The sequence below is a fragment of the Galeopterus variegatus genome, unplaced genomic scaffold (assembly GCF_000696425.1).
Source record: "Galeopterus variegatus unplaced genomic scaffold, G_variegatus-3.0.2 Scaffold3811, whole genome shotgun sequence".
NCBI classification, from domain to species: domain Eukaryota; kingdom Metazoa; phylum Chordata; class Mammalia; order Dermoptera; family Cynocephalidae; genus Galeopterus; species Galeopterus variegatus.
Window position 1 is genome coordinate 159,892 of NW_007729922.1, and position 12,181 is coordinate 172,072.

General features: G+C 51.3%; 1 protein-coding gene across 2 annotated transcripts in view; it reads right to left on the reverse strand.

Annotated features, from left to right (window-relative positions):
* Positions 1 to 11,783, reverse strand: part of NAPA (N-ethylmaleimide-sensitive factor attachment protein, alpha) — a 29,250-nt gene extending 17,467 nt beyond the window's left edge. Inside the window, exon 1 of one of the 2 annotated variants that reach the window (XM_008586044.1) lies at positions 11,396 to 11,783. In XM_008586044.1, coding sequence (XP_008584266.1) covers positions 11,396 to 11,493 — 98 coding nt within the window. In that variant the 5' untranslated portion in view covers positions 11,494 to 11,783. The remainder of the gene's footprint in view (positions 1 to 11,395) is intronic. The other variant, XM_008586045.1, reaches the window with a different exon arrangement.
* Positions 11,784 to 12,181: the final 398 nt, after the last annotated feature.

Below are 12,181 nucleotides of genomic sequence, written 5' to 3' on the forward strand. Positions count from 1 at the left end.
CAGTCATAGCACATGCAAAGGCCCTGAGACAGAAACAAGCTTGGAGAGTTCATGGAAGAGAAGTGGGCCAGGATGGCTACAACACAGAGAGTGGCAGGAAATGATGCTGGAGAGGCAGGCAGGGGATACCCCATGCTAGAGGCCAGGATAAGGGATTAGGCCCTAATATGACAGGAGGATTTCCAGCAGGGAAAGAGTGACCAGAAGGAAGAAGTGACTGCAAGGAAGTAGTCCCCAGCTTCACTGCTGTACCAATCTGTCTCTCCACATGGTAAATCTGCATGGTTTACTACAGGATCTCTCCCAGGTCAGGTGGGCTTGTATCATCCATCAAAGTGTGGCCTCCCAACTAAAACTGCAAACTCCCTGAGGGGAAGAAACCAGGCCTTCTCCCTCTGCCTCCTGCATGAGATCCAGAAAAGCCAGCTGGGGCCTCCTCTCCTGAAGGGCCCGGGTGGCAGAACATGTGACAGCTGACTGTTTCTCCCTCTCTGACCTCCCCCAAGCTGCCTCTGCTTCACTCTTCCCATCCCACGGCTCTGAGCCACACCAGGAATAGAGGGAACTGGTTTTGGCTGGCCTGGTGTAGGGCTGTCTATAATTACCCCCTAAGCTTTGCTCTCTCCCCCTCCCAAAGCGGAGGAAGCAGTCTTGGGTCTCCCAGGCGCAGCCACCAACCTCCAGTGACTGCCATATGGCAGGGTGAGCACTGCCAGGAATGAACAGACGCCTGGTGGGACCTTGGCCAGGGGGTTCTGCAGGGCAGAGTCTCAGCCTCCTTTCCTCCTTCCTTCATCCTATGGGCACTTCCTGGCTCCCAGAAAGATGCCATCCCCCAGCCCCCACCCACAGTTCCCTAAGGACCTCAAAAGGCAGGGCAGATGGAGTAACTCTCCTATTTTAGGTCCTAGAATCTCTCTCTCTCCCTCCTGTCCCTCTGTGGTAGCCACAGTCACCAGCCCACAGTTCTCTCCTCAGACTTAAAGCCCACTGCTGCCCCAATTCTCCAGTCAGTACCCTCATTGAGGAAGAAGGGACCCAAGGGCCTGTCCCATGCTCTTACCTTCTCTACAAACATGCCTCATGGCACGGCTCTCAGTGCTTACTGCCTATCAGGCACTCTGCCTAAAGGAGCACGACAGTTTCTTGCAAGAACCCTTTGGGGGATTACTCCTGCTTTACAGAGGAGGAATCTGTGGCTCAGAGAGGGTAAGGGACCTGCCCAAGCTTATGCTGCCCTGAGGCTCCAGTCCTGCCCTTGCCTTTCACTTACCCAGTGATCATGAAGGCTTCCTTACCCATGTCCAGGGGTCCTTTGGAAAATGGAGGGCAGACAAGGTCCCTGACTGTTCTTGCTTTTCCTCTAGATAAAAGTAGCCCCATTCGACAAGTAGACTGCTCTCTGCTGGAGCTGCACTGAGCTTCTTCTAGGCAAGGGAGGGATTAATTAAGGCAGCCCCTTACTGAGCCCCCCAGCACAGTCCAACAGGCAGAATGAACATTAAAAAAAGTAAAGGCTGTTAGAGGTGTGGGGTCCACTCTGGCACAGGGAGCAGGCAGCCACCAGCCTTGCTACTCCGCTGACTGCACCAGAGCTGTCAGAACTGTGGGAACTGCATCACCTGCTAGTGCCAAACCACTCACTGCCTGCCTCAGCTCTGCAGTGTGCCTGGCCTCACCTTGTCTAATAGGGTACAAGCTCCTGCAGGGCAGAGCCCAGGCACTGCTCTGCTTTCTCAGCTACCCATAGTGCTTGCACAGACCCCAGTAATGACAACCTAAGAATAAAGCATCACATGCCAGTTGCCTAGCTCTGAAACTGTCACAGGACATGCCTGTTTGGGCAAGGGGTAGAAAGAGAATGGACTTTGGAGTGAAGAGACCTGGGCTGAAATCCATTTAAGGCACTTTGCTAAGTGTGCAACCTTGGGCAGTAATCCCTGAGACTCAGTTTCTTTATCTATAAAATGGAGACAGTGAACATGACCTGGGAAGAGTCTTTGTGAAAATTAGAAGTGATACCCAGTACAAGGCACAGCACAGAGCAGGTGCTCAAATTGTTGCTATTACACAAAGGAGGAGAAATACACTCAAAGGAGTGCCAGCCACCCAGAAACAGGAATTCTAGAGTCACCTGTGGTGGTGAAAAACTTGCTGATAGTAGTCACACGAGCCTGGATGTTGGAGTGACCAGGCTTCTGGGACCTAAAGCTGCCTGGGCTGCAGAGGGGGGGAGGATTTTTAAAAGGATAGTTTTTTTCAAGCCTGGATGTTGGAGTGACCAGGACTGAAGCCATGTTGGGACCTAAAGCTGCCTGGGCTGCAGAGGGGGGGAGGATTTTTAAAAGGATAGTTTTTTTCTCTCCACTCTTGCTTCTCATCCCCTGACTTTATTTCACTCACTAAGTAGGAAAACAAGGCCAAGAAGCTAATTAGTGCTTCGCAAAGCTAACAGTTCTTTCTTTGAGATTTGTAGAGTTTTGAGAAATGATCAAGGCCAAATGACTGAAGCTGACCTTGGGCACTAGCCAAGCATACTGGCGCAAATCAAAATTTTGCTGAGATTGTAGAGAGAAATATAACTTTAACATGTGCAATTTGCTTCTGTACTAATGCTTGCTAAAAACGAGAAAACATAACTAATGCCATTTTAAGTAAGGCAGCTTCTATGGGGTTATGTAGAGGCCAGGCATAGTCAAGGCGGGCCCAGGCACGCTAAATTCCAGGAAGGGAGTAACCACCACCTGGTTCTAGGAACTTGACAGGTTCCTTATCTAGAGGCCACCTGGCCAGACCACCACAAGGAAGATAAACGATTGTAAAATACACTGTTCCTTATCAGTATGCCAGCCCGCTAAAGCCCACCAATAAATCTAAAGGTCGCCTCAGATAACCAGTAAGCAGTATATAACTCATCCTGTTGCAAAAGTCTGTCAAAAAAAACTGTATGAAAAGCTCCTGTGTAGGGCTGGCCCGGTGGCGCACTGGAGAGTGCGCCACTTGGGAGCATGGCGGCGCTCCCGCCGAGGGTTCGGATCCCATGTGGAGACTGGTTCCTGCTCACTGGCTGAGCACGGTGCGGGTGCAATACTGAGGGTTGCGATCCCGTTGCCGGTCCCCGGTACAGGCGTGACACCGAGGGTTGTGATCGGTCCCGGTCCGGTACGGGGGCGACACTGAGGGTTGCAATCTGTTGCCGGACATGGAAAAAGACAGAAAAAAAAAAAAAAAGCTCCTGTGTTAAGGGCTCAGGGTCGCTCCTGTCCAGGAAACTGAGTGATCCCAGCATGCTGGAATAAACTCCTCTTGCTTGATTGCAACGGTCTCGTGCCAAACCGGGAAGTGAGCCATCCCGATGTGTGAGATTTGTGCACGGTGCACAGGTCTTACAAGATAACAGCAAAGATGAGAACAGAAACCAAATGAGGCCTTGGCAAGACCTTATACCTGACCCATAGAAATGGACCCCTCGTAGCTCACATCTCCTGCTCTCCTGCTTTTCACCTCCCACATTCCATTCCCTCAACCCTTCCTTTAAAAACCCTTCAGTAAATGTAAATCTTTCAGATGGGATAGCCTACCATCTCCTGCAGCTGAAATACATCTGCTTTTCTAACACCAACCATTTGGGTTCTGAGGTTTTTTTTCTTCCTTTTCAAAGGGGCAGGCAGCCAGACCTGAGTCCAGCAATATGGATTCAAATGCCAGCTCACTGCTTGCCAGGCTCAGTTTCCTCATCTGTAACTGGGGATAAGACTCCACACCTTGCAGGCTTGCTGGAAACATGAGCAATATCACAGGTAGAGCCTGGCAGAGAGCCTGCCATGTTGCAGGTGCCCAGTAAATGACAGCATCACTCTCATCAGGCCTCGCAGAGAGAGCAGATTCCAGAAATACTTTCCTACTTCAAAATTTCAGCATGGGCTTCATCTCCTCCCCCTCCATATTAGCTAAATGTTGCCCTTCTTCCGGTTTTCATAGTCCTTGGTTTCCCACTACCCTACCCCTTACCTTATGGTGCTGACAGTACTTATTTATGTGCCCATCGCTCTTCTAGACTATAGGCTCAGAGGTAGGGACTCTGCCTGCCTGATCGCCTGGCAGGTTCTCCTGTGTTTCTTATACTGATGCTCCTCTGTACCCCAACAGAATTAACACTTCATCGCAGACCAAGAGTGAATGTGTTTCCTTTTCTTAAAAGTTGTCCTGAAAGACCCTTGCCTCTCAGTAGCTCCATCCCAAACAGAAGGTACATGGAAACCTCCATAAGACCAGGCAGCAGAGTCCCATCCTCTGAGAAAGCCAGGAACTCTGATTCCCCAGAAACCTTGTGTGCCATTAGGAAAGACTCTACTCAGACTGGGCAAGAGATGCCAAGTTTTCAGTTGTGGATCTTGGCAGCCAGCAGGGCACTGTGATTCACTATCATGGTACCCACTGAAAATGGTACCAGGGGTTTCTGCATGCTCTGCAGGTGTAAGGTGATCTGGGAGCAAAGATGGAAGCTCGTGCCCATACCAGGCTGAGCTAAGACCTCAGGCAGGCCTTGGACAGGGACACCCTCCTCACCCTGACAACAATTCTTCCCTTACAAAAGCTGGCCCTCCAGGGCACCTGGAGGTTGCTGATGCCTAAAGGCAGTTCAAACAGGAACTGATGTGTCAACATTTGATCTGCTCTTTGTATGCAGAACACCCAGTCACCTCAATTTCTTCAGTGCCTCCAGCTCAACTTCCAATGACAATACCTGACAGTCAGCCCTCAATAAGCATTACCTGGGCCAGCACTCTGCTCTCACCACTCATCCACTCCTAGAACAACCCTAGAAGCAGTAATTACTATGATCTTCATTTTACCGATGAAGAAACTCCCTATACATGTTTTTTTTTTTGTCCTTTTTGTGACCGGTAAGGAGATCGCAACCCTTGGCTTGGTGTCGCCCGCACCGCGCTCAGCCAGTGAGCGCACCGGCCATCCCTATATAGGATCCGAACCCGCGGCGGGAGCGCCGCACTCTCCCGAGTGCGCCACGGGGTCAGCCCCCTATACATGTTGCTATCCAGGAGGAAAGTTTTTATTTTGCCTTTTTTTTTTTTTTTTTTGTCTTTTTTACTGACCGGCAACGGGATCGCAACCCTCGGTGTTGCACCCGCACCGTGCTCAGCCAATGAGCGGGAACCGGTCTCCACATGGGATCCAAACCCTCGGCAGGAGCGCCGCCGCGCTCACAAGTGGCACACTCTCCAGTGCACCACCGGGCCAGACCTTTATTTTGGATTTTTGGGGGATGAAGGTGGCAGGGAGACGCTAGGGATGAAGAAAAGCCCCAGGGAAAGGAACAGCCATTCAGAACCTGTACAATCCCAAAGGGGCACAGCAAGGAAGTCTCTGGATCCTTCAGGAAACAGAGCAGGAAGGAGGAAAAAGTGGGTCTCGACTCTCCCCTCTTCTTCTGCCGTCTCATTGTGCTTTACTTAGGAAATCTCAGTTGGTTAGAGCGCGGTGGCGTAACACCAGGATCAAGGGTTTAGATCCCCCTACTGGCCAGCCTCCCTCCTCCCCCCAAAATATATTTTTATTGCATTTAATTATCTTTTTGGGCTGGGCGGTTAGCTCAGCTCAGCTCATTAGAGCGCAGTATTATAACACCAAGGTGAAGGGTTCAGATCCCTGTACTGGGCCAGCCACCAAAAAATAAAGGAAATCTCCATTTTTCTGCTTCCAAAGCAGAAGTTTCAGCTGCTTTCCCCCCCACCCCCCCACCAAGAAACAGTACAAAAAAGGCTTTGGTCTTCTACTAAGAGGCTGGCACTGCCACCCTTCAAACAGAGTAAGGCTAGGCCTGTGAACCAAACTGACTCCATTTTCCCAGCAGAGGACACTGTTACTTTTCCACTCCTCAGTCCTGAGACCCCTGGGGCAAATGATTACCCCATGGGCTGCCCTGACAAAATAGACTGAGACAAGAGAGGAAACAGAGATTTACTGAGTTGCAAAACCTCTCCCCAAGGCTTGTTTTACCATAATAATAAAAGTTACAGATTAACCTTAAAACCCCTTTAGGAATTCCCACCTGTGCACAAAGCATCAAGGTGAGTGCTTCAATGACCCTCCTGGGGTTACAATAATGAACAGCACTGCCATTTTGGACCTACTGAGCATGCAGCCATGACGCAACCAGGAAGAACAGAATGGACCACCTCCAGTGATGCTGGCCTGCCACCCCTTAACTCCTTTCCCCTATAAAAGACCCTAAACAGCTCCTGTCGGGGGGCTAGCTTTACTGCTGCTACCACCCCTTATGCATAAGTCTATCTCTTGTCTTAATAAAGCGTTGCCTGCTTTACTGTTGGGTACATTATTCATTTCTATGACTTTGGAATCCAAGAGCCTAATTTAATCACTGGCAAAAATTGGAAAGCNACTGTTGGGTACCTTGTTCATTTCGATGACTTTGGAATCCGAGAGCCTAATTTAATCACTGGCAAAAATTGGAAAGCTTTGGGCACCAGAGAAGACTCTAGCTGCAAGAGGCAAGTGGCCACTGGCACTATTGTGCTCCCATGTCTCTGGTGCTGGTAGATCTCTCCTGGAGTCCCTGGCCTAAATTCTGAAAAGGCAATGGTTATTCTCTTTACCTTTCTCTGATTTTCTGAGCCCTCTTCTGCTGTTTGGTTGGATTGTATCCACTTCTGTATAGGTGCACCCTGGAGGTGCATCCTGGCTATGCTTTGTTTTTCTGATTTAAATCTAGTCGATACTTTTCTTCTTTATGCTGAAAAGAGTGGGGAGAACTGCTTTTATCAATTACTGTTGATGGAATAGGTTGGCCCCACCAACTGGGACTAGGCTAAACTGGACCCCACTGCTCCTCTTTTCTCTTTGTTTGTTTGCTTGGTTAGACATTTTTAGTTGAGTACCAGTTATCTGAATAAACCTTCCAATCCTTGCATCAACTTTTGGACTTTCAGGTCATTTGTTTAATGCGAGAGGGCAAGCTGAGCCTGGCCTTGTCCGTAACACCCTCACTGTCTGCTGGTGTGTCAAAGCCCCTTAGTGCCTGGAAGCACAGAAATAATGAAGAGCAAAGGCAGCCAATCAGCGCAGACATCCTTGGAGATGGAGCTGCTCCAGATCCCAGGGGAGGTCTATCCTACTTGGCCTTTTTGACAAGAGCAGAGACCTGTCAATCTGGGAAGCTGTCATTGCTGAGGTTCCTAAAAGGGGAGGGAGAAGCACCATGCACAAGCTGAGCCCCAACACTCCCTTTCCCAGTCCTTGAGTAAAGGTGGGTTATGAAATGTTTAACACATAATTCAGAGGGGAGGAGGTTCCTGGAGTGGTTCCCACCAATAAAGTGGGTCCTCCTGAGCTGACCTCCAGACACAGGCTTCAGTCAGGCTGGTCTCCCTGCATCCTGCCTGATGGATTTTGGACGTGGCCAGCGCGATTGTGCACACAATAAGCACCAGCATGAAAGAGCTACCAGCCTCCTTTTCCACTCCAGCAGCAAGCCCCTCCCCCCTCCTGACTTAGAAACAACTTTCTGGCTTCTGCGTCTGCGCAGTTCTCCACCCAGCTACATCAACCTAATGGTACCTCCCCCCATACATTTTGTGCCCAACAGCTAATATAAAATTTCCACTCCAGCAGCAAGCCCCTCCCCCCTCCTGACTTAGAAACAACTTTCTGGCTTCTGCATCTGCGCAGTTCTCCACCCAGCTACATCAACCTAATGGTACCTCCCCCCATACATTTTGTGCCCAAAAGCTAATATAAACTTCAGTCAGGCTGGTCTCCCTGCATCCTGCCTGATGGATTTTGGACGTGGCCAGCGCGATTGTGCACACAATAAGCACCAGCATGAAAGAGCTACCAGCCTCCTTTTCCACTCCAGCAGCAAGCCCCTCCCCCCTCCTGACTTAGAAACAACTTTCTGGCTTCTGCATCTGCGCAGTTCTCCACCCAGCTACATCAACCTAATGGTACCTCCCCCCATACATTTTGTGCCCAACAGCTAATATAAAACCTCACAAACCCATTGTTGAGGCTGTCCCCCATTTTTAGGGCAGCCCCGGGCTGTCCTCCATTTTGAGTACAGCCTGGCAGCTTTCTTTCTTTAATAAAGCTTGAATGGTACCTGGCATCTTGGCTCACTTTCTTTCACTGCCCTCTGCTCTTACCTTGCTCACTCCCCTATTAGCACTATCTCAACTCCTCTTGGAGTTGGAAAGGACTGGGATGAACAGTAAGAGGGTGGCAGCTCCCCAAGACGCACAGTTTGCCAATATCCTTCCTAAATGTAGTGCCCAGAAATGTGCATGAGCTTCAGGGAGAACTACTGTGGCTGTACAGCGTAGTGGCTAAGTGAGAGGGCTCTGGAATTGGACAGGCCTGGGTTTGAACACCGCTTCTCCTACTTACTGTGGGACTGGGCAAATAACTCCTCTAAGCCCCTCATATCTCCCTTCACAGGGATTTTGTGAGGACTAAATAAGAAAACACAGGTTAAATGCCTGGCCCAGGGCTGACTCAGAGTTAGTGTGAACACTCAATAGCATTATCTGCTACTATTGTCACTGCAACAGCTTCCTGCCATCACTCTCCCCAATACCAGCTTCTGCGGTCCTTTCTAAAAGGCAAATGAAAACCCTCCAGGATTGGCACCCCACTAAAATCCTCAGTGCTGTCCAGCATCTCCTCAAGTCCAAGCCCTTGCTCACAAGGCCTCATCTTTGTCCAGCCTCACCTCCCCCTTCTACCCATTCTAACTTTATGATCTAACGTGTAACTCCCTGTATTAAACCTTCATAAGGCATGCTTTACACCTCTGCGCCTTTGCTCAAGCTGTCGCCTCTACCTGGAATGCTACTCCCCACCAGAAAGTACCCCCTGAACCTCTCCCCCAGGAAGCCATCATGGCCTTTCTGGATCTTGGTTCTCCCCTCATTCCAGGTAGAACTTCCCCTCACAATAGACCTTTGTTCACATTGTCCCTGCTACCTAAAACATTCTTCCAGGCCCCAGCTCCCTCAGCAAGTCCTGGGGTTCCTTGGGGCCCAACTCACTCCTCACCAAGGGCCTCCCTCCACTTCACACAGCCACCTCCCAGCTCAGGAACTTCACATAAATGACATAATCTAGCCCTTCCTCACATTTGACAATTTTTCTTTACTAGTGTCTGGCAAGTGTTGATTTTGCTTCTCAACCAGGTGGCAAGTATCTCCAAGCACAGCCCAAGAGTGCACTAATCCCCGGGCCAAAGGGACCAGACACCAAGAGCTACCCAGGAAAACTAAACCAAAACTGAGCTCTTGGCTCCACTCCCAAAACACTGCACTTGAATTTCTTCCCTTGTGAAGAAAGAAGAAACACACACATACCTTCTCTTTGCTCTCAGCTTCTAAAACAAAACATTCCTCACTTAATCAATACAACCCATCAGCCCTGGATGTTTGTCCACACCAGGCAATTCTCAGCCAAGTTCTTCAGGTTCTTTTACTAAACATTATCCAACCTCAAATAACAAGGGGTGGCTCCTTCTACCTAGTGGCTCCATCTCCTCTCCTGGAAAGATCCCGCTCCTTCATTTCTTACCAACCTCCGCCCAGCTCCTCTCACAATCCCCAAGCCCTCCCTCCAAACCCCTTTCCCCAGCCTTCTGGCAGACTCTCCCAGTCCCACCACCTTCCCCAGTCTCTGCCTCTCTCTGGTTCCCAGACTCCGTGCCTCACCCCTACTACAAACCCACCAGTCCCTTTCCCAGTCCTCCTCTCAGTCCCACAGCTTCCTTTTGACCCTTTCAGGTCCCTCCCCCAGCATATCCCTCCCCTAATCCTCCCAGCTACCTTCTACTTCCTCTGCCCAGAGCCTCAAGCCCCTTCCCCTAACCTTACTAAGTCCCCATGGCCTACAGCCCTTTTCCCATTCCCTTTCAACTCCCCTCTCCCTTATCACACTTAGAAGATAGACCTAGTCTTTCCCTCCAGGGACCCTTTCCAGACCTCTTCCCTCTGGCTGCCTGCCACCTTGATCCCTAGCAGGCTTCAAACCTATTTCCTTTGGGGTAGTGAAGTTAATGATAGCTAACACTTTTAGAGATTTACCATGTGCCAAACTCAGTTCTATGCACTTCACACGGAGGTAGGTTTTACTAGTGATTCCCTTAATCAAGGAAATTAAATAACTTACTCAAGCTCACAAAGTGAGTGGCAGAGCCACATTTCCAACCTAGACTTTTTTTTTTGTCTGCTGGCTGGTAGGGGGATCCAAACCCTTGACCTTATGACACCATGCTCTAACCAACCGAGCTAACCAGAGAGCCCTTAAACCTAGGCTTTTGACATTCCTAAGCCTCTAAGATTCCTCAAAGAATGGTCAACTTTTATGAGCTGACAAACTGAAATGCATGATGTGAAATGTCTGTCACATGGTACATGTTAATTCTGTCTCCCAATCCCCTTCAGACTCTCTTCTCAGCATGCTACAGTCATCTGCTTCAGACCCTCTTCTCAGCATGCCAGAGTCATCCCCTTCGGACTCCCCAGTCATTATCTGAGAATCACACAGCAGGCCTTTGACTCTCTTGGTTCTCGGGGTTCCCTCATCTGTCCCTTTCATTCCCCTCTCTCCTTGGTCAAGCCAACACCACTCATTCCCCCACCATGAGTCTCCAGCCTCTCAGACCAGGCCTCCTCGGTCTTAATTCCATCATACCAGGCCCTCTGTCCAGGTCTCCTTCAACTAGTCACTAGTAACCCGGGCCATACTCACCCCACGCACCCTCACACACCTCTCTTGGGCTCAAATCACTCCCAGGATCACCTAAGCCCTCCGCCTACTGTCAGATTCCTTCAACTCTCACCTCTGTCACCCAGGGCCCACGCAAATCACTGCTGCGGCCTTGGAAAGCTCAGTCCCTCTGGGAAGGGTCCTCAGCCCCATACCCCATCACGCCACCTGAGACCCTTCAAACAGGTTCTTCTAGAATCCCAAAGACTTCTGAACCTGGATGTTTTCTCTCAGTCCCCTCACGCCGGTCCCCTTCGAGGCTTCACAGCATATTCCCTCGGTCCGGGTTCTCCTCCGGCCCCTTCGTGCGTCTTCAGCCTGGGGCCCCTTCCCAGCCTCTAGATGGTGTCGCCTCGGCCAGAGTGTCCTCAGTCCAGAACCCTTCCGCCATCTCAGACTGTTTCTCCTCAAACCATGTTGCCGCCGCCCGGGCCCCTTGGCTCTCAGCCTGTGTCCCCTCTACTGCCTTAGACCACGTCACCTCATTTCGGAATCCCCTCCACTCCCTCGGCACAAGCCCTGCGCGCCTGCCCTGCCGCCTCAGGCCACGGCTCCTCCGTCCCCTCAGCCTAGGTCCCGGCCGACCCCTCGGCCCGATTCTTACCCAAAGAGGCCAGAGAAGAAGGACTGAGAGTTCTTCACTTTGCGCTCTGCCTCGGCTAGCAGCGCCATCGCCTCCGCTTCCTTCCCGGAGTTGTCCATGTTGGTCGCAAAGGTACTCAGCAAACCGCCCGACCCGCGCCTTGGAGGAACTCAGCCGCGGCCGACCCGCGGTAGACAGGCCGGCGAAGCTGAGCAGGCTGCGTTGACGTTGCACCGGCGCGCACCGCCCGCTGCCCGGCACCACGTGACTCGGGCTGGCCAACCAGGGGCCTGGTAGCCGGGCGAGCGCCCCGCCGGCCACGCCCCGCCAGCTGCCGCACACCGCCCTGTGACTCGCCGCCTCCAATCGGCGTCCGGAGATCTCGACGCAAGCGCACACACTAGCGTACTCTACCCAACTCTTCCGGGAGCGCGGTACGACACACCCACGTGATTCGGCATAAGCCAATTGTAGTCACCGCCACCAAGCACCCGCCCCAAAGCGCTACCGCTGGATTTTTCTCCACCAATCAGCAGCAGCCCTCTACTCGGGTCCGCCCCCTCACTGCGGAACTTGGGCATTAGTCAGCTGACAGCTGACCCTCAGGTGACAGCTCCCCGCCCACCCCCGGGTTTGACAGTTCTCTTGCTCAGAATTTAGTCCCGCCTCGGCGCCTGATCTCGCATCTTTCTTCAATTCGAAAAGCCATTGAGGCAAAAAGGAGACTGATCTGCTTTGTCGTCCGCCCTCTGCTGACGGATGCTGAAACTGGTTTGGGAGGCTAGTGAAATACTTCAGGGCTGGCCG